Raw genomic sequence first — 19,493 nt, forward strand, 5'->3', positions numbered from 1 at the left:
CTAAATGTAGAAGTCTGTATAAAGTTAATTTTTTGCTGGAATGAATTTAATGATATTAGATGAAGATAAAAGAGTAAAAGGAGGTGATAGAGATAAAGTTACAGATAAATACTGATAAAAGTTGACTCTGGGAAAATACTTTGTATCCCTGAAGTAGGAGAATCCAAACAGATTTTGAAATGATTCAAATTGAAATGGATCATGATTGTGGCTGCAGTTCTGCTACTTATTTTTCCCACTTTTTAAAAATATATTCTTAAACTACATGGGAGTAGATTTTCAAGAGGTATTTTTGTTTAAATATAACTAATTATAAAAGATTTAATATATATGACCAAATAGCTATCAGACCTTAATCTTCTTTTTTTTTTTTTAATTTTTGTAAGAAAGCTTGTCTTCATTTCCCACTTTATGGAACTATGAGTCTCAATTCACAGTTCATTTGTGCAGGAAGTTAAAAAAACCATGAAGAAAAATGCTCCCCATATGTGTCATTCTAAATAATATGGCTATAGAGTTTTGAGGGATGAAAATTATTAGTGTCATATAAATGTGTTTCAGGAGAATGCTTATATTTTTACCTATTAATTTTCCTTTTTTCTTAACATTTGTGATTTTTTGGTTTTGCTTATACTGTTTTGAGCAAGTCCTCTATAGTCAAATATTTAGAAACTTAGTATTTTGCTCCCAGCCTTTGGTTATTCTAATCTTTTATATTCATTTTGAGACATAAGCCAGAGCATTTCATTTCTTTATAAAACTCTATGCACATTCAGAATCCTTTTGATGTTCAGGATAAATATAGTTGGATCAAATGGTCTTTCTTTGTAGACCACAGTTGGTGTTATCTTTTGTTAGGGTTTTAAGAGGAAGAGTGGACACTAAGCAGAGAGGCAGATTAACGTTGTATTCATGAGGATAAACTCAGAGGCCAATCTCCTTGGGTTCAAATTCTGGCCCTGCCACTTTGCCAGTTATATAACTTTTAGGAAAAAACCCTATCTTCCTTGAATCAGTTTTCATCTTTAAATTATTTTAAATTCATTTAAATTCATTTTAAATACATTTCATAGTGTAGTCTTTAAATTAAATGTGTTTGCACATTTTAAAGACTTAAAATAAGGATAAAAATGCAAAATATAAGTTACTTTTATTAAAAGGAAGCACCATCATCAGCCATCTTAAATTACATAGATAAAAACAACTGCAGGTGGGAAGAGAGAGAGATCCATACAAGGAAGTTGATTTGCAAAGATTTAGATTGTTAAATTGGCTAGAATCTAGGACGTTTTATGTGCCACCTAATAAAAATGCCACTAAGTCTAGCTGTACATTCATTTAGGGATTATTGGAAACTGTCTGGCATTAATATTTAAACTAATATGTTTCTTTTTAGTGATTTGGTCACATATCCCTGTGGAATTAAATAAACCTGTGAACTGGTCTGGAGATTCAAGAAAATAGTGATATAGAAATCAAACGTAAGACCAGAAACTATAAAACTCCTAGAGGAGAACATAGGCAAAACACTCTCCGACATACTTCACAGCAGGATCCTCAATGACCCACCTCCCAGAATATTGGAAATAAAAGCAAAAATAAACAAATGGGACCTAATTAAACTTAAAAGCTTCTGCACAACAAAGGAAACTATAAGCAAGGTGAAAAGACAGCCTTCAGAATGGGAGAAAATAATAGCAAATGAAGCAACTGACAAACAACTAATCTCAAAAATATACAAGCAACTCCTACAGCTCAATTCCAGAAAAATAAATGACCCAATCAAAAAATGGGCCAAAGAACTAAATAGACATTTCTCCAAAGAAGACATACGGATGGCTAACAAACACATGAAAAGATGCTCAACATCACTCATTATCAGAGAAAGGCAAATCAAAACCACTATGAAGTACCATTTCATGCCAGTCAGAATGGCTGCGATGCAAAAGTCTACAAGCAATAAATGCTAGAAAGGATGTGGAGAAAAGGGAACCCTCTTACACTGTTGGTGGGAATGCAAACTCGTACAGCTACTATGGAGAACAGTGTGGAGATTCCTTAAAAAACTGGAAATAGAACTGCCTTATGATCCAGCAACCCCACTGCTGGGCATACACACCAAGGAAACCAGAAGGGAAAGAGACACGTGTACCCCAATGTTCATCCCAGCACTGTTTATAATAGCCAGGACATGGAAGCAACCTAGATGTCCATCAGCAGATGAATGGATAAGAAAGCAGTGGTACATATACACAATGGAGTATTACTCAGTATTATTAAAAAGAATACATTTGAATCAGTTCTAATGAGATGGATGAAACTGGAGCCTATTATACAGAGTGAAGTAAGCCAGAAAGAAAAACACCAATACAGTATACTAACACATATATATGGAATTTAGAAAGATGGTAACAATAACCCTATATACGAGACAGCAAAAAAGACACTGATGTATAGAACAGTCTTTTGGACTCTGTGGGAGAGGGAGAGGGTGGGATGACTTGGGAGAATGACATTGAAATATGTATAATATCATATATGAAACGAGTCACCAGTCCAGGTTCGATGCACGATACTGGATGCTTGGGGCTGGTGCACTGGGACAACCCAGAGGGATGGTATGGGGAGGGAGGAGGGAGGAGGGTTCGGGATGGGGAACACATGTATACCTGTGGCGGATTCATTTTGATATATGGCAAAACCAATACAATATTGTAAAGTTAAAAAAATAAAAAATAAATAAAATTAAAAAAAGAAATCAATGTTAATTTTAATGTTTTGATATTTCATAGCTACTAAACAACTGATCACTTTTTTTTCAAAAGCTATATGCTAAGTAATCTTCAAGGAGGCAAACAACACTGATATGTAAAATTCACATCTTTGTGTTCTTAACTTAAAAACTTTAAAGAAAAGTAGAATATGCTACAGTGCACTTTTAAATGCTTGGGAACTTCTCTGTCCTTTTCTTGAAGATAGAAGGATAGGAGATTCTAAGGCTGCATACAAGTTGGGGATTCAGTTGATTGCAGGAATAGAGGTTGACTTTAGTGGTATTCAGTGTTTTCAGTTAAAGTTCAGTCGCTCAGTTGGGTCCGACTCTTTGCAACCGCATGGACTGCAGCATGCCAGGCTTCCCTGTCCATCACCAACACTTGGAGCTTGCTCAAACTCATGTCCATCGAGTCAGTGATGCCATTCAACCATCTTATCCTCTGTTTTCCCCTTCTCCTCCTGCCTTCAATCTTTCTCAGCATCAGGATCTTTTCTAAGAAGTCAGTTCTTCGCATCAGGTGGTCAAAGTATTGGAGCTTCTGCTTCAGCATCGGTTCTTCCAAAGAATTTTCAGGGTTGATTTCCTTTAGAATTGACTTGTTTGATCTCCTGGCAGTCTAAAGGACTCTCAAGAGTCTTCTCCAACACCACAATTAAAAAGCATCAATTCTTGAGTGCTCAACTTTCTTTATGACTATGTATTACAGTATTAAATTCAGTATTTTTGTTGTACTTTTCATCTATTTCATATTGTTCTATTGACAGATGACAAATTTTGTCTATGAGGGGGTGTGTGTATTTATTTGATAGATGTGTTAATCTGAGTTGAATGATAAACAAGGAAATGGTCTAGCTCACTTGAATGTACTGAGAAATTACTTTCACAAGCAGAATACAATCTTGTATGAAACCCTGTGGCTATTCCTTGTGCTTACTTCTGTCTCACCCTTAAGCATGTGTTTGAGATGCCATGAACATGTGCTTAGGCACAGAGGACACCATAATGCACATGTATTTTCCAGACATGGGACATGGACATGGACAATTTTATCATGTATGGACATGATAAAATGTCCATGTATGGACATTTTCCATACATGGGACATGGACAATTTTATCATGCTACCAATACTGTTCTTCTCTTCCATGTTATTCTAAAACACAGTTCTCCAAAATTAATCTCCTTACTGATCTGTTCTTGTTGTTTTTCAGTTGCCAAGTCATGTCCAACTCTTTATGACCCCATGGATTGCAGCACGCAAAGCTTCCCTGTCCTTCACTATCATCTAGTATTTGCTCAAATTTATGTCAGTTGGGTCAGTGATGCTATCTAACTACCCATCCTATGTTGCCCTCTTCTGCTTTTGCCTTCAATCTTTCCCAGCATCAGGTTCTTTTCCAATGAGTCAGTTCTTCATATCAGGCAGCCAAAGTATTGGCGCTTTAGCTTCAGCGTCAGTCCTCCCACTGAATTATCATGGTTGATTGCCTTTAGAATTGACTAGTTTGATCTCCTTGCTGTCCAAGGGTGTCTCAAGAGTCTTCTCTAGCACCGCAGTTCAAAAGCATCAATTCTTCAGTGCTTAACCTTCTTTACGGTCCAACTCTCACATATGTACATGACTACTGAAAAAATCGTGGCTGTGACTTTGCTTCTTAAAACATTCCCTAGGTTTGTCATAGCTTTTCTTCCAAGGAGGAAGTGTCCTTTAATGTCATGACTGCAGTCACCATCCGCAGTGGTTTTGGAGCCCAAGAAAATAAAATCTGCTTCCACTTTCTCCACTTCTATTTCTATTCTTATGCTGACAAGTATATGCATGCAGAGATGATTGTTGAGCAAGGCAATTCAATAACCTTGACTGAACTGTCTTTGGTATTGCTTTAACAGTTAAACAATTGTGCTCCCCCTGTGTGGTCTACAGGGCATAGGTATAACTTTGTAAGAGCAGCTGTAAAAACAGTCTGCCTTCCTTATGTTTAGATACCTATTTGGGATCATGGAATAATGGAGGAAATAAAAACTGCAAAGTGTAATAAAGGTAGAAAATATACATTAGTTATATTTCTTCTTAATCCTAATAAGAAAACCCAGGTTGTACACTTCTTTATTTTTTCCAAAAATATATTTAATATGTCACCTTTTAAGAAACCATATATGTTATGCATCATATTTCAATACCCAAATGTACGCTTTTTGTGGCTTAATACACAAGTGATACAATGCTGTAATTTCAGAAAGTGAGGAGATAATTCCACCATATAAGAACACTCAATTATTAGGTCCATTTCTAGATTTGGACTGCAATAGAAAGCATTGCAGAGGTGGTCTGGCATTTTATTTTAATAAAATATTCTTTCATATTGAATCCCCTCACTGTTTAGGCTCAATGAATACATTTGATTTATATCTGAAAATAGTAAAAATGAGTAGAGTTCATTCAGCCATGTGTTCAGGTACACTTTAGAGGGAATAGCAAAGAAAGTCAAAGTAACACGCACAGGGTATACTATATATGTAATGAAAGTTCATTTCTCTTCATTGGAATTAAAAAATTGAGAAAAATGACAATTTCTCCTCTCTCAGTTTGCATTTAGGATAAAAAATAGTTGGCAGAGATGTTTACTTTTTGAGCAAAAACTACATGTGAAACACACATTATTTTTCAAAAATATTTTCCAAGGCACATATTTGAAGAAATTCTACTATAGATCCTCTTGAAAATAGTTTGTTTGCTGAAACATTTAAATATGAATTTACTTAAAAAATAGGCTGCGTGGCACTGGAGTGAGCAGCAGCTGTGTGGCACTGGAGCAAGCAGCCATGAGGAGATACCCCATGTCCAAGATCAGAGAAACACCACCTTGTCTAACTCAATGAAACTATGAGCCATGCCGTTTAGGGCCACCTAAGATGGACGGGTCGTGATGGAAAGTTGTGACAAAATGTGATCCATTGGAGAAGTGAATGGCAAACCACTTCAGTATTCTTGCTTTGAGAACCCAATGAACAGTATGAAAAGGCAAAAAGATAGGACACTGAAAGATGAACTCCCCATGTTGGTAGATGCCCAATATGCTACTGGAGATCAGTGGAGAAATAACCCCAGAAAGAACGAAGAAATGGAGCCAAAGCAAAACCAACACCCAGTTGTGGATGTGATGGGTGATGGAGGTAAAGTCCGATACTGTAAAGAAAAATATTGCATAGACACCTGGAATGTTAGGTCAATGAATCAAGGCAAATTAGAAGTGATCAAACAGGAGATGGCAAGAGTGAACATCGACATTTTAGGAATCAGCAAATTAGAATGGAATGGAATAGGTGAATTTAACTCAGAAAAGCATTATATCTACTACTGTGGGCAAGAATCTCTTAGAAGAAGTGCAGTAGCCATCATAGTAAATAAGAGTCCAAAATGCAATACTTGGATACAATCTCAAAAATGCAGAATGAACTCTGTTGGTCTCCAAGACAAACCATTCAATATCATGGTAATCCAAGCCTATGCCCCAAACAGTATGCTTAAGAAGCTAAGTTGAACAGTTCTATGAAGACCTACAAGACCTTCTAAAACTAACACCCCCCAAAAAATGTCCTTTTCATTGTACGGGACTGAAACACAAAAAAAGTAGAAAGTCAAGAAATACCTGGAGGGCAAATTTGGTGTTGGAGTAGATAATGAAGCAGGGCAAAGGCAAATAGAGTTTTGCCAAGAGAATGCACTGGTCATAGCAAACACCCTCTTCCAACAACACAAGAGAAGACTCTACACATGGACATCATAGATGGTCAACACCAAAATCAGATTGATTATATTCTTTGCAACCAAAGATGGAAAGCTCTATACTGTCAGCAAAAACAAGACCAGGAGCTGACTGTGGTTCAGATCATGAACTCCTTAATGCCAAATTCAGACTGAAATTGAAAGTGGGGAAAACCACTAGACCATTCAGGTATGACCTAAATCAAATCCCTTATAATTATACAGTGGAAGTGAGAAATAGGTTTAAGGGACTAGATCTGATAGACAGAGTGCCTGATGAACTATGGACTGAGGTTCGTGACATTTTACAGGAGACAGGGATCAAGACCATCCCCATGGGAAATATATGCAAAAAAAGCAAAATGATTGCCTGAGGAGGGCTTACAAATAGCTGTGAAGAGAAGAAAAGCAAAAAGCAAAGGAGAAAAAGGAAGATACAGCCATTTGAATGCAGAGATCCAAAGAATAGCAAGGAGAAATAAGAAAGTCTTCCTCAGTGATCAGTGCATAGAAATAGAGGAAGACAATAGAAAGGGAAAGACTAGAGATCTTGTCAAAAAATTTGAGATACCAAGGGAACATTTCACGCAAAGATGGGCACAATAAAGGACAGATGGTATGGACCTAACGGAAGCAGAAGATATTAAGAAGTGGCAAGAATACACAGAACAACTATACAGAAAGGATCTTCACCATCCAGATATTCACAGTGGTATGATCACTCACCTATAGCCAGACATCCTGGAAGGTGAAGTCAAGTGGGCCTTAGGAAGCATCACTACAAACAAAGCAAGTAGAGGTGATGGAATTCCAGTTGAGCTATTTCAACTCCTAAAAGATGATGCTGTGAAAGTACTGCCCTCAATATGCCAGCAAATTTGGAAAACTCAGCAGTGGCCACAGGACTGGAAAATGTCAGTTTTCTCTCCAGTACCCCCAAAATGCAATGCCAAAGAATGCTCAAACTACTACATGATTGCACTCATCTCACACACTAGTAAAGTAATGCTCAAAATTCTCTAAGCCAGGCTTCAACAATATGTGAACCATGAACTTACAGATAGTCAAGCTGATTTTAGAAAAGGCAGAGGAACCAGAGATCAAATTGCCAGCATCCGCTGGATCATGGAAAAAGCAAGAGAGTTCCAGAAAAACATATATTTCTGCTTTATTGACTACACCAAAGCCTTTGACTGTATGGATCACAACAAACTGTGGAAAATTCGTCAAGAGATGGGAATACCAGGCCACCTGATCTGCCTCTTGAGAAATTTGTATGCAGGTCAGGAAGCAACAGTTAGAACTGGACATGGAACAACAGACTGGTTCCAATAGGAAAAGGAGTACGTCGAGGCTGTATATTGTCACCCTGCTTATTTAACTTATATGCAGAGCACATCATGTGAAACTCTGGGCTGGAGGAAGCACAAACTGGAATCAAGATTTCTGGGAGAAATATCAATAACCTCGGATATGCAGATGACACCACCCTTATGGCAGAAAGTGAAGAAGAACTAAAGAGCCTCTTGATGAAATTGAAAGAGGAGAGTGAAAATGTTGGCTTAAAGCTCAACATTCAGAAAACGAAGATCATGGCATCTGGTCCTATCACTTCATGGTAAATAGATGAGGAAACAGTGGAAACAGTTTTAGACTTTATTTTTTGGGTTCCAAAATCACTGCAGATGGTAATTGCAGCCAGGAAATTAAAAGACACTTACTCCTTGGAAGAAAAATTATGACCAACCTAGACAGCATATTTAAAAGCAGAGTCATTACTTTGCCAAGCAAGATCCATCTAGTCAAGGCTATGGTTTTTCCTATAGTTAAATATGGATGTGAGAGTTGGACTATAAAGAAAACTGAGAGCTGAAGAATTGATGCTTTTGAACTGTGGTGCTGGAGAAGACTCTTGAGAGTCCCTTGGACTCCAAGGAGATCCAACCAGTCCATCCTAAAGGGAATCAGTCCTGAATATTCACTGGAAGGACTGACGATGAAGCTGAAACTCCAATACTTTGGCCACCTGATGCGAACTGACTCATTGCGAAAGACTAATGCTGGGAAAGATTGAGGGCAGGAGGAGAAGGGGACGACAGAGGATGAAATGGTTGGATGGCATCACCGACTCAACGGACATGAGTTTGAATAAACTCTGGGAGTTGGTGGTGGACACGGAGTCCTAGCATGCTGCAGTCCATGGAGTCACAAAGAGTCAGACACAACTGAGCGACTGAACTGAAGGAAGTAAAGATAAATAACTTTGAAGCAAACATTTGTTGTATGAATCTGAATTTAAATTAATGCAGACAATTTATTTTAATAGAAAAATATAAGAAATATGTGATCTTATAAAAAAGAGATGTCATCTAGGCTTTGAGTTTTTTGAACATGAGCAGTTTCTTGATAGTTCATATTATCTTTTTATAATTCACATATTTTAAATGGGAAATTAGATATATTTTAGAAATAAGAACACATAGTTTGAAAATTAAAAATTAAAATAATCGTGTTGAGAATTAATGCCTTGTTATAGCAAACAATATGTTTAGACATGTTCTGGGTTCAGGCATAAACTCTTCAATTGGTTATGGTAATTAAACCTGGGCTAGCTAGTGCAGAAAACAGAAGGGTGAGAAGTCCAGTGTATGGTTCCTGGAAGGTAATTTTTTCAGGAAGGTGTACTAAAAACAAATAACAACAGTAAATAACTTTTGATGGTGGAGGATGGAGTTTAGAAGAAAAACTATGTGTCCAAGTCTTCTAAACTAAATTTAGAAGAAAAACTAAGGGCATTAATATGCCCTTTCTCAAGTTACCCATAGCCCATTTTCATCTTTCCATTAGAGATATACAATATGACTATTCTAAAATTTTAAAAATAGTATATGAGGTATGCTGCTGCTGCTGTTGCTAAGTCACTTCAGTCGTGTCTGACTCTGTGCGACCCCATAGATGGCAGCCCACCAGGCTCCCCCGTCCCTGGAATTCTCCAGGCAAGAACACTGGAGTGGGTTGCCATTTCCTTCTCCAATGCATGAAAGTGAAAAGTGAAAGTGAAGTCCTTCAGTCGTGTCCGACTCCTAGCGACCCCGTGGACTGCAGCCCACCAGGCTCCTCCATCCATGGGATTTTCCAGGCAAGAGTACTGGAGTGGGTTGCCATTGCCTTATCCATATGAGGTATAAAAGGTACAAATATAATGATGGAAAAGATAATTTAGAAAATATAGAAGCATAAAAGATCAAAGATAGGTGATCCATAGATTAGACGCAATGGCCTCCAAACCATTGTGAGGATTCAAATAGAATGAATTCCTAGTGTTTTGGAAATTTTCTGCTTCATTTAGATTTGTCTGTCATCTTACATCTAAGAAACATTATACTGGTAGATAAAAATTATGGGGTTTGCTTCCCACTTCCACATGTGAGTATAAACTTAGGCCAATCATATTAAATTCACTGGTAAATACACCTAACTTACTTGATTGTAATAGAAACTACTAATGTGTTTATAACCTGCCAATACGTGCACACACACACACACATATACACACCCACACACTCATACACATACATATAAAAATCTAGTCAAAGGGAATATATACCTACATTAAACTATTTAGGATCAAATCCTAGCATAAAATTTTAGAAATTATAAATCAAGTGGATTAACTCTATTCTTTGACAGTTTGAATGGATAAGACTATTTTCAGCTTTTGTTGTTTTTTCTGGGAAACATTTTCCTCTTCCTATGAGATGCTATCATTCTTCCTGTAACATAAGGGAGGCAGATACTTCTTATTCTATTTTTCAAGCAGGGGTAAAATCTCACTTGACAGTCTTCCCAGTCAGGCAAGTAAAATGAGTGGTGTGCACCAGGTGGGCAAATGGAAACTGATGTTCTCAGCCAACTGTTGCTATGGAGAGATGAAGGTTAGGTTTTACCATAGCTCTGATTTAAATTTTTTTTTTTTAAAGCTGAAAATGCAGCTTTTTAAGTGAAATACTCTGTTTTTTTTTATATATGAGATGAATCTAAATATTTTAAAACATTATGTGAGTTAAATAAAACTTGAATAGCATCATCTGATGTGCTGTTTCTATTAAAACAATCATCATCATCAACAACAGTTAAAGCATGAGCCGGTAGCTGGAGGTTTGAATTCTCTGATGTAACACTGGAAAACCATCTCTATTTAAATCAGCTGACTCTTAAACAATGAAATCCATGTGCTTTAGAGGGCTTTCCTGGTCCCAGCTGCCCCCAGCAGGACTTAATATGCCCTTTCTCAAGTTACCCATAGCCCATTTTCATCTTTCCACTAGAGATATAAAATATGACTATTCTAAAATTAAAAAATAGTATATGAGGTATAAAAGGTACAGATATAATGATGGAAAAGATAATGTAGAAAATATGTATGTATTATCTTAGAAAATTCTTAGAGCTATGGCTTTCATGATAGAACATGTATCACAAGTTTATCACATTAGAAAAATATACAGTCGTACACATATTATATTGTAACATTTTAAGGAAAAAGAAGTATAGTTTTCTCTTTGAATTTTTATCACTTTGGCCAGACTTTGTTTAATATGTGTAGAATCAAATTAAATGTATCACTAAAGGTTTATTTTGATTTTCCATGTCTTAACTTACTCAGGAGTAGTGATTCTTGGCACTCATATACTGAGGAAACCATCAATGCTCATTTATTCTTTGGCCCCTTAAATGTATTTAAAGGTAGTATTATTAAAAGGGTTGATACATAACGTGCATAAAAGTAACCTGGAAAGAATGAGGTATAGCAAATGGTATAGCATTGAGAATTAGGAAGTGGTTGCCTAGTGAGTGAAAATCAGTGAAGGATTACCTTTATTTTATGTTTCTTCATCTGTGGGGAGTCTATTCCAACCCAAACCTAAGCCACAGAGACCTTTGAATTCAAATCTGATTGAGTAAGGTCCTCCTGTGAGCTTTTTCTAAGGGTGGCTGTTACCAAGTAGTCTCAAGTTTCCTGTCACTACTAAAAGAAGCTTTTTTTTTTTTTTGGTATCAGTGTTGAATTCTGAGAGTGAACATTTTCTCTTGAATGATTTTGTTATGCCCATGAGTTTTAAAATTTGCTCTAATTATATTTACACTTCTGTGTATACACACACACAGATATATTCAGCTGAAGTTTTGAAGGGGAATTAAAAAAAATCTTCTATTGAATTTGTTGAAGATTAAAAAATAAGGATAATGATGGAAAGTATCAAGCTGCCAAATTCTTAAACCCTGCTTCTTCTCTATAGATATTAAATTGAAAGCATAAATAGTTATATAGATACACTTGCTACATCATGACACCAAATCACTGTCTCTACTTAATAATTTTTTTCTGCAAATAGTCCCTACTATATCTCTTGACACAGTGGTGAGACACACACACACACACACACACACACACACACACACACACAGAGGAGTTTACATGTAAGAATTAAAAATTATGATTTGGAACCTGCTTAGACAATTCTTTACATTATTTCACATAGGTCTTTGAAATATTATGACAGTGATACACTGTGAACACCTGGCAAGCTATCACTGGTAATGGCAGCAGGCTATTTGATATATATTCCTTCTCAATAGGAAAAGTAATTAGACTTTATGGAAGCCATAATCCAAAGGGGGTACAGTTGGCATTTTTAGAGTCCTTAGGATGATTTTACTCCTGAAATAAAAGTTTAACTTAGATTTAAATATTAGACCTTCTGTATATTTTTAATATTGTGATGCTTCCAAAATAATCTTTAAACCAAAGTTTTTGGGGAAAAAATCCTTTATTTAAAAGTAGGAAAATATTTTTTAAATAAAGAGACATGTAAGATGAGTAATAATTCCAAGAATCATTCAAGTTAATTTTTTATTAAATGAATTATTTCTATATCCATGTAAGAAGATGAACCTCCTACAGTAGCATTCTAGTAAAACAGAAAGCTAGCTATATGCATTTCTATAAAGTAAAATGGAAACTTATTTGAACTTTTCTATGACAAAATAAAAACTTGTCAGTTACTTGAGTTAGTATTTCTTCCAATTCAGAACGTCTTAAACAGTTGAATTTTCTTGACTGGAGAAACTACCCTATTGTATTAACTGTTTAGATACTGCTGCTTTTTAGAGTCTATCTCTCATTAATATTGTTTTTGAGAACCTGACCTATATGGACTGTAGCCCACAAGGCTCCTCTATCCATGGGGATTCTCTAGGCAAAAATACTGCAGTGGGTTGCTGTGCCCTCCTCCAGGGGATCTTCCCGACCCAGGGATCAAACTCTTGTCTCTTACATCTCCTGCCTTGGCAGGCAGGTTCCACTGGCACCACCTGGGTAGCCCATATATATATATAATTAAAACACACACACACACACAAAAGCTGAGCAAAGTCAGAGATTCCCAACATGTTCTAAATTGTACTGAACACAAGCTGAGGACGGGTATAAAGGTGATCAGTATCAGCAAGGTCTCTTTGCTCCCTTTACTTTTCAAAAGGGTTTCTTCCTTAGAGAATCTTTAATATGCCTAGCCAGTCAACAATTAATGACAGTCATATTCTTGACCAATTTTCTAGGGTAAAAAAAGTCCTAAGGTGATCAACACACATATCAAGACTAATCTACTTGATTATCTTGTTAACATAAGTTGAGACTCAGTTCTAGACAGAATTCATAAAAGAGTTTTAATTAATGTGATTCTATGTGATTTGAGCAAGGAAATGGAAGAAAATCAGTACAATGTAATTTTAAAAGTCAACTTAAGACATGTGAGCCATATTTTTGTCATTATTATATGGATAAAATTTTAAGAAAATAAATGTGTTTCAGATGACAATGTTAATACTACATATTTACAAATGCATCATGATATAATTGTCTTAAGGTCAGATCTACAAAACATGTAAGCAGAAACCATCTCTCTTAACAAATTTAGCTCAAGTCAGAGTATTACTGAATATGATTCCCTGGTGGCTCAGTGGTAATGAATCCACCTGCAGTGCCGGGGACATGGGTTCAATTCCTGGGTCAGGAAGATCCCCTGGAGGAGGGCATGGCAACCCACTCTGGTATTCTTGCCTGGAGAATCCCATGGACTGGGGAGTCTTGTGGGCTACAGTCCATGGGGTCACAGAGAGTCTGACAATTGAAGCAAATGAGCAGAGCACACACAGAATATTACTAAGAACTAAAAGCCACACAGAGTATTACTAAAAACTTACTGGGTACTTCCATGAATTAGTGCTCAAATGTAAGTTAAAATAGAGCAGTGTAGAAATCTGAGATTTAAAAACTTAAGTATTGTTTTCCCATGTTGGCGCACAGGTAACATAAAAATAGATGAAGCCCAAATACCTTAATTTTTGGTAGCACTCTTGATGGAGACCAAACTTGGAAAGTTTCAGCCTGAAGTGATCATTTTTGTCAAGGTTATGATAAGCTTGAATACATAATTTTAAATAGGCATGTCTTTCCTTCTTAATTACTACTATCGTAATAAATTTATTTTAAAATTAAGCCTGGCAAGTTAGCTCTGTCTTAAGAATTAATTTTTAATGATCAAAACAATGCCAAAAATAACATAGATACCTTCTCACACATAGATATATATGACTTTGACTAAATACAAACATAGGCTTTCAATCACAGATGTTGAAAATCATATATCTATATATAAAATCATAGATTTATATATATCATATAAGTGGTAGAGAAATAGGGAATAGATCAATGATTGTATAGCTAGGTAGAGGAAAAAAGAAAGGGAGAAAAAGAGAGGGAAAGAGGAAAAAATAGAGGAGGAAAGGAGGAAGGAAGGAAGAAATTGAGAAAGTGTAAGATGAAAGTACATAGAACTTTATGAAAACTTATACAAAATATATACAAATTGGGGTTTATAATAATATCAAAAATAACTCTGCTGCTGAATTTGTACATTAAATACATAAGATGAAACAAGCAGTTTAAAGTTAGTGACCTTCCACACATGATTCTAACACAACATTTCTTTAGAATGTAGTGAAACCAAGCTGTGTATGGGAATATGTATATTATTCACTCCAAAAGATCTCCTTTGCTTATAGATTCATGGTAAGGTTGTAGTTGCCTGGATATGAAGGGTAGATTAATAAATCAGTATGTGAATATTATAAATGTTAGGTAAAACATCAGTCTCTACCATTATTTTTTCTTTCAATTTTATTGAACAATTGAAACATAGCAGTGTGTAAGTTTAAGGTGTATAGTATAAAGATTTGACGTACATACATCATGAAATGATTACCATCATAAATTTAGTGAACATCTATTGTCTATCATAGATACAGAACTAAAGAGTAGAAAAAATGTTTTCTTCTTGTCACGAGAACTCTTAAAATTTATTCTCCTAACTTTCGTATGTAGCATACATCAGTCTTAATTGTATTAATCAAGGTTTTCATTGCATCCATATTACTTATCTTAAAACTGCAAGTTTGTATCTTTTGACTGCCTTCATCCAGTTCCTCTTCCCAACCCCCATCTCCAATGACCAGCAATATCATCTCTTTTTAATGAGTTTGTTTTTGAAGAGTAACTGGTCTCTAACACTGTTAGTTCCAATTATACAACACAGTGACTTGATATTTCTGTACATTTAAAAATGATCACCATGTTAAATCCAGTACTTTCTTATTCATCTTCTACTTTGTCATCCACTTGTGCATTTCCAGCAGTTCTTTCCCACATATTCATTAGGATATATATATATATATATATTCAAAATATACATAGGATATATATACCCAATATATATAGGATATATATATATATATACAAAAGGATTTATAGGTTAATATGTTAGCTGCATTCATATATATAGTTCTATAATATTTTAAGTATAAAACAGTACCTAGAAAAATAATTGATAAAATCATTAATAATAGCAATCACTAAATAGCAGTGTCTTAGGGAGTCTAGACAAAATTTTGAAAGGAAAGACTTTTTGACAAGATTTCAGTTTTGTGTGTGTGTGTGTGTACACAAATAGATTAGCTAAAATGCCATGATATTTTCCTAATAAATACTAAGGAAGTGCTAAGTCACTTCAGTCGTGTCCGACTCTGTGCGACCCCATAAACGGCAGCCCACCAGGCTCCCCCATCCCTGGGATTCTCCAGGCAAGAACACTGGAGTGGGTTGCCATTTCCTTCTCCAATGCATGAAAGTGAAAAGTGAAAGTGAAGTTCCTCAGTCATGTCTGACTCTTCGCAACCCCACGGATTGCAGCCCACCAGGCTCCTCCGCCCATGGGATTTTCCAGGCAAGAGTACTGGAGTGGGGTGCCATTGCCTTCTCCAACTAAGGAAGTAAAGGTGCATAAAATAATACAATGAAAAATATTTCAGTAAGATTAATAATAAAATATATTAATAGTACTAAAATATTGTTATGGCATATCTATTGGAAAATGTCTACTAGATTACAATAATCTAAAATAACAGCACTTAAACTGTAGAAGAATTAACTTCCAAAATGTGCAACATTTTCCAATATAGAACACAGTTCAAACCATTTCAGAGCACTTCTCTGTTAGAAGGTGAAAGTTCAGGAAATACTTTAATATGAAACTGATTGTGGTTAGAAAACCAGGAGCTGGCCTTGTTTTTCTTGAAAAAGCAGAAGTAAAAGGGACCTCAAATTATACCCTATTCCAAAACCCAACACCTAAAGCAACATTGTGACCTCTTCTAAAGTTGCCTGGGGACATAAACTCAAAACTTATTTGCAAAATGGCTATGTAATTGAAATTTTAATATCACTTTCTAAGCAGACTTACTCTCCTTGGGTGTCCAAAGAGTGCCACAGACACCTTTGGGCTGCAAGTTCCTTGCTTATGGGGTCCCAGAACAAAGTGGGAGGCCTTCAGACCACAGAAAGTAAACTCAATTTTCTGCTCAGTTTGAATAAACAGAATTACAAATTGTAGTGAGTAGAAGACATTTCAGAATTCCCTAATAAGAAAGATTGTATCCCTACTTTCTCCCCCTGTCTTAAATTAGGTCCCATGGGTAACTCTGTTAACTCTTCTGTATACCTATGTCTACATTGTAATATACAAATTTTTGCTAGATTGACATTGCTAGATTGCAAAGTCAAAAGTGTCTCATAGTTGATTCTAATGCAAGGGTCCAGAATTTTGGCAACTGTGGATTCTGATAGATCTGTGAGTCTGTTCTTATCAAAGAGTGTTTTATTTTTTAATTTAAAACTTCAGTATTATAGAACCATTTTGAGCACACAGACTCACTTAACCTTTGTAAACTTTCTTCTGAGACACAGCAGGCTTCATTTTCCTGATGCAAGCTTTTTAGTGGGGAAGTAAAACAAAATGAAGGGAAAACAAAAAAAAAAGAAAACAAAACAGCCAGCCCCAAACACACTATATTTCCTCATCTCAGTCTATTTCCTGGCATTGGCTACATCCAAAAAAGACAGAGTCGAGCCACCACAAGAAAGACTTTTGTACTGGAATTCCAAGCCAGGCACAAACCAAAGCCTACAGAAAATCTCATGGGAAAAGGGTTTTGTAAGGTTTCCACTCTCAAGAACCTCAGTCCATCATTTGAGTCATCAGGTGGTTCAAGACCATCCGTCATTAATCATAGATTTATTATTATTTTTAAAAAGGTCCATCTTAAAAAAAAAAAGGTCCATATTTACATCTTCAACATTATTGTTATGAGGAATTTGTTTCCCAAAATATATTGCTCCAAATGTAACCATTTCTGAAAAACACAGACTTCTGTAATTTTCTTAGGTGCTCTTCAACCACAAAGTCTCTTAAAACACCATGACCTTATCTTTGTTACATCTAAATTTTTGATGAAGACTTTGTTTTTTTCTTCCTGTTTTAATTTATTTTTAATTGGAGGATAATTGCTTTACAAAGTTGTGTTGATTTCTACTGTAGAACAATGTGAATCAGATAGATATATATACATATATATCCCCCTACCTCTTGAGCCTCCCTTCCACCATCCCACACCTTTAACTCATCACAGGGAGCTGGGCTGGGCTCCCTGTGTTTCATGGCAGTTTCCCACTGGCGATTTTACACATAGTATCGGAGAAGACAATGGCACCCCACTCCAGTACTCTTGCCTGGAAAATCCCATGGACAGAGGAGCCTGGTGGGCTGCAGTCCACGGGGTCACGAAGAGTTGGATAGGACTGAGCGACTTCACTTTCACTTTTCACTTTCATGCATTGGAGAAGGAAATGGCAACCCACTCCAGTGTTCTTGCCTGGAGAATCCCAGGGACGGGGGAGCCTGGTGGGCTGCCGTCTATGGGGTCGCACAGAGTCGGACACGACTGAAGCGACTTAGCAGCAGCAGCAGTGGATATTTGTCAATGCTACTCTCTCAGTTTGTTCCAGCCCCTCCTTCCCCTGCTATGTCTACAAGTCTGTTCTCTATGGCTGTGTTTTCATTCCTTCCCTGCAGATAGATTTATCAGTACTATTTTTCTAGATTCCATGTGTACGTGTTAATATACGCTATTTGTTTTTCTCTTTCTGACTTACTTCACTCTGTATAACAGGCTCTCAGTTTACCACCTCAGTTCAACTGATTCACATGTGTTCCTTTATAGCTGAGTAATAGTCCATTGTAGGTATGTAAAACAACTTCTTTATCCATTCATCTGTCAATGGGCATTTAGATTGCTTCTATGTCCTAGTTATTGTAAAAAGTGCTCCAGTGAACATTGTAGTACATGTGTCTTTCTGAATTATGATTTTCTCAGGGTACATGCCCAGTAGTGGGATTGCTGAGTCATGTGGCAGTTTTATTCCTAGTTTTTTAAAGGAATCTTCATACTGTTCTCCATAGTGGCTGTATCAATTTATATTCTCACCAATAATGTAGGAGGATTCCCTTTTTTCCATATCCTCTTCAGCATTTATTGTTTGTATGGTTTTTGATGATCATTCTGACAGGTGTGAGATAATATATCATTGTAGTTTTGATTTGCATTTCTTTCGTAATGAGCAACATTGAACATCTTTTCATGTGTGTTTTGGCCATTGGGAGAAATATCTGTTTAGGTCTTCTGCCTGTTTTTCATTAGTTTGTTTTTCTGATATTGAGCTACATGAGCTGCTTATATATTTTAGAGATTAATCTTTTGTCAGTTGCTTCATTTGCAATTAGTTTCTCCCATTCTGAGAGCTGTCTTTTCATCTTGTTTATGGTTTCCTTTGCTAGGCAAAATCTTTTAAGTTTAATTAGATCCCATTTGTAATAAACAGGAGAATTCTGAATTCACACTTTGGTTTTTATACATTATTTAGTATATGGGAGAAGAAAATTGGAGACATGGTAGAAACTCAAGGTAAAAATAGAATGACCACCAGGTTGTATGGTGCAAGAGGGCAGACTGTGGATCCTCACTCATGATGTGGGGATTGTGCCCTGGGTAGATGCACTGCCCAAACCTTCTGATTCTCTCTCAAAGTCCTTGATTTGACCAACATTCTCTGCCATTGCCACATGCAACTTTCCGCTTCTTATTTTCTTTCCCTTTAAGAAATTTGCAGAACAATTTAGTATTTCTTGGTTATTGTTCATATTTGGTGTCTCTGCACAAAGCACACCATCACCTTTTCATGTTTTAAAGATTTTTGAATATTCTAGTAAACAGAGTTAAGCAAAATAATGGGCTTTGAAGCAGTGCTCTTTATGTTTTCCCTGTGTCAGCCTCAGTGGTCTTTCCATTTCCTGCAGAATTCAAGTGCTTTTATTATTCAGGACCTTTGAATAAGCTGTACCTTCTGCACTGGATCATCACCACAACTCTTCACCTGTTGTGCTCTGTTTAGTCACTCAGTCATGTCAACTCTTTGCTTCGCCTGTTAAGCCATATCAT

The 19,493-nt window shown here is 36.2% G+C and overlaps 1 protein-coding gene across 11 annotated transcripts in view; it reads left to right on the forward strand.

The window, feature by feature from the left end:
• Nucleotides 1–19,493, forward strand: part of LOC147355172 (uncharacterized) — an 814,003-nt gene that overhangs the window by 602,315 nt on the left and 192,195 nt on the right. For 2 of the 11 annotated variants that reach the window (XR_015144344.1, XM_086346816.1), the window contains one exon: nucleotides 1,397–2,752. The exons of 8 other annotated variants lie outside the window; for them this stretch is intronic. Coding sequence is in view for 2 of the 3 variants with exons in the window: in XM_086346816.1 (XP_086202942.1) it covers nucleotides 1,397–1,464 (68 nt within the window). In the remaining variant the exon portion in view is untranslated. Of the gene's footprint in view, nucleotides 1–1,396; nucleotides 2,753–5,547; nucleotides 6,972–19,493 lie in introns of those variants that run through there. One more of the 11 variants, XM_086346820.1, reaches the window with a different exon arrangement.

Source organism: Bos grunniens, chromosome 17, assembly GCF_055505025.1.
Source record: "Bos grunniens cultivar Pamir isolate PY7600 chromosome 17, Bosgru_T2T1.0, whole genome shotgun sequence".
Taxonomy (NCBI): domain Eukaryota; kingdom Metazoa; phylum Chordata; class Mammalia; order Artiodactyla; family Bovidae; genus Bos; species Bos grunniens.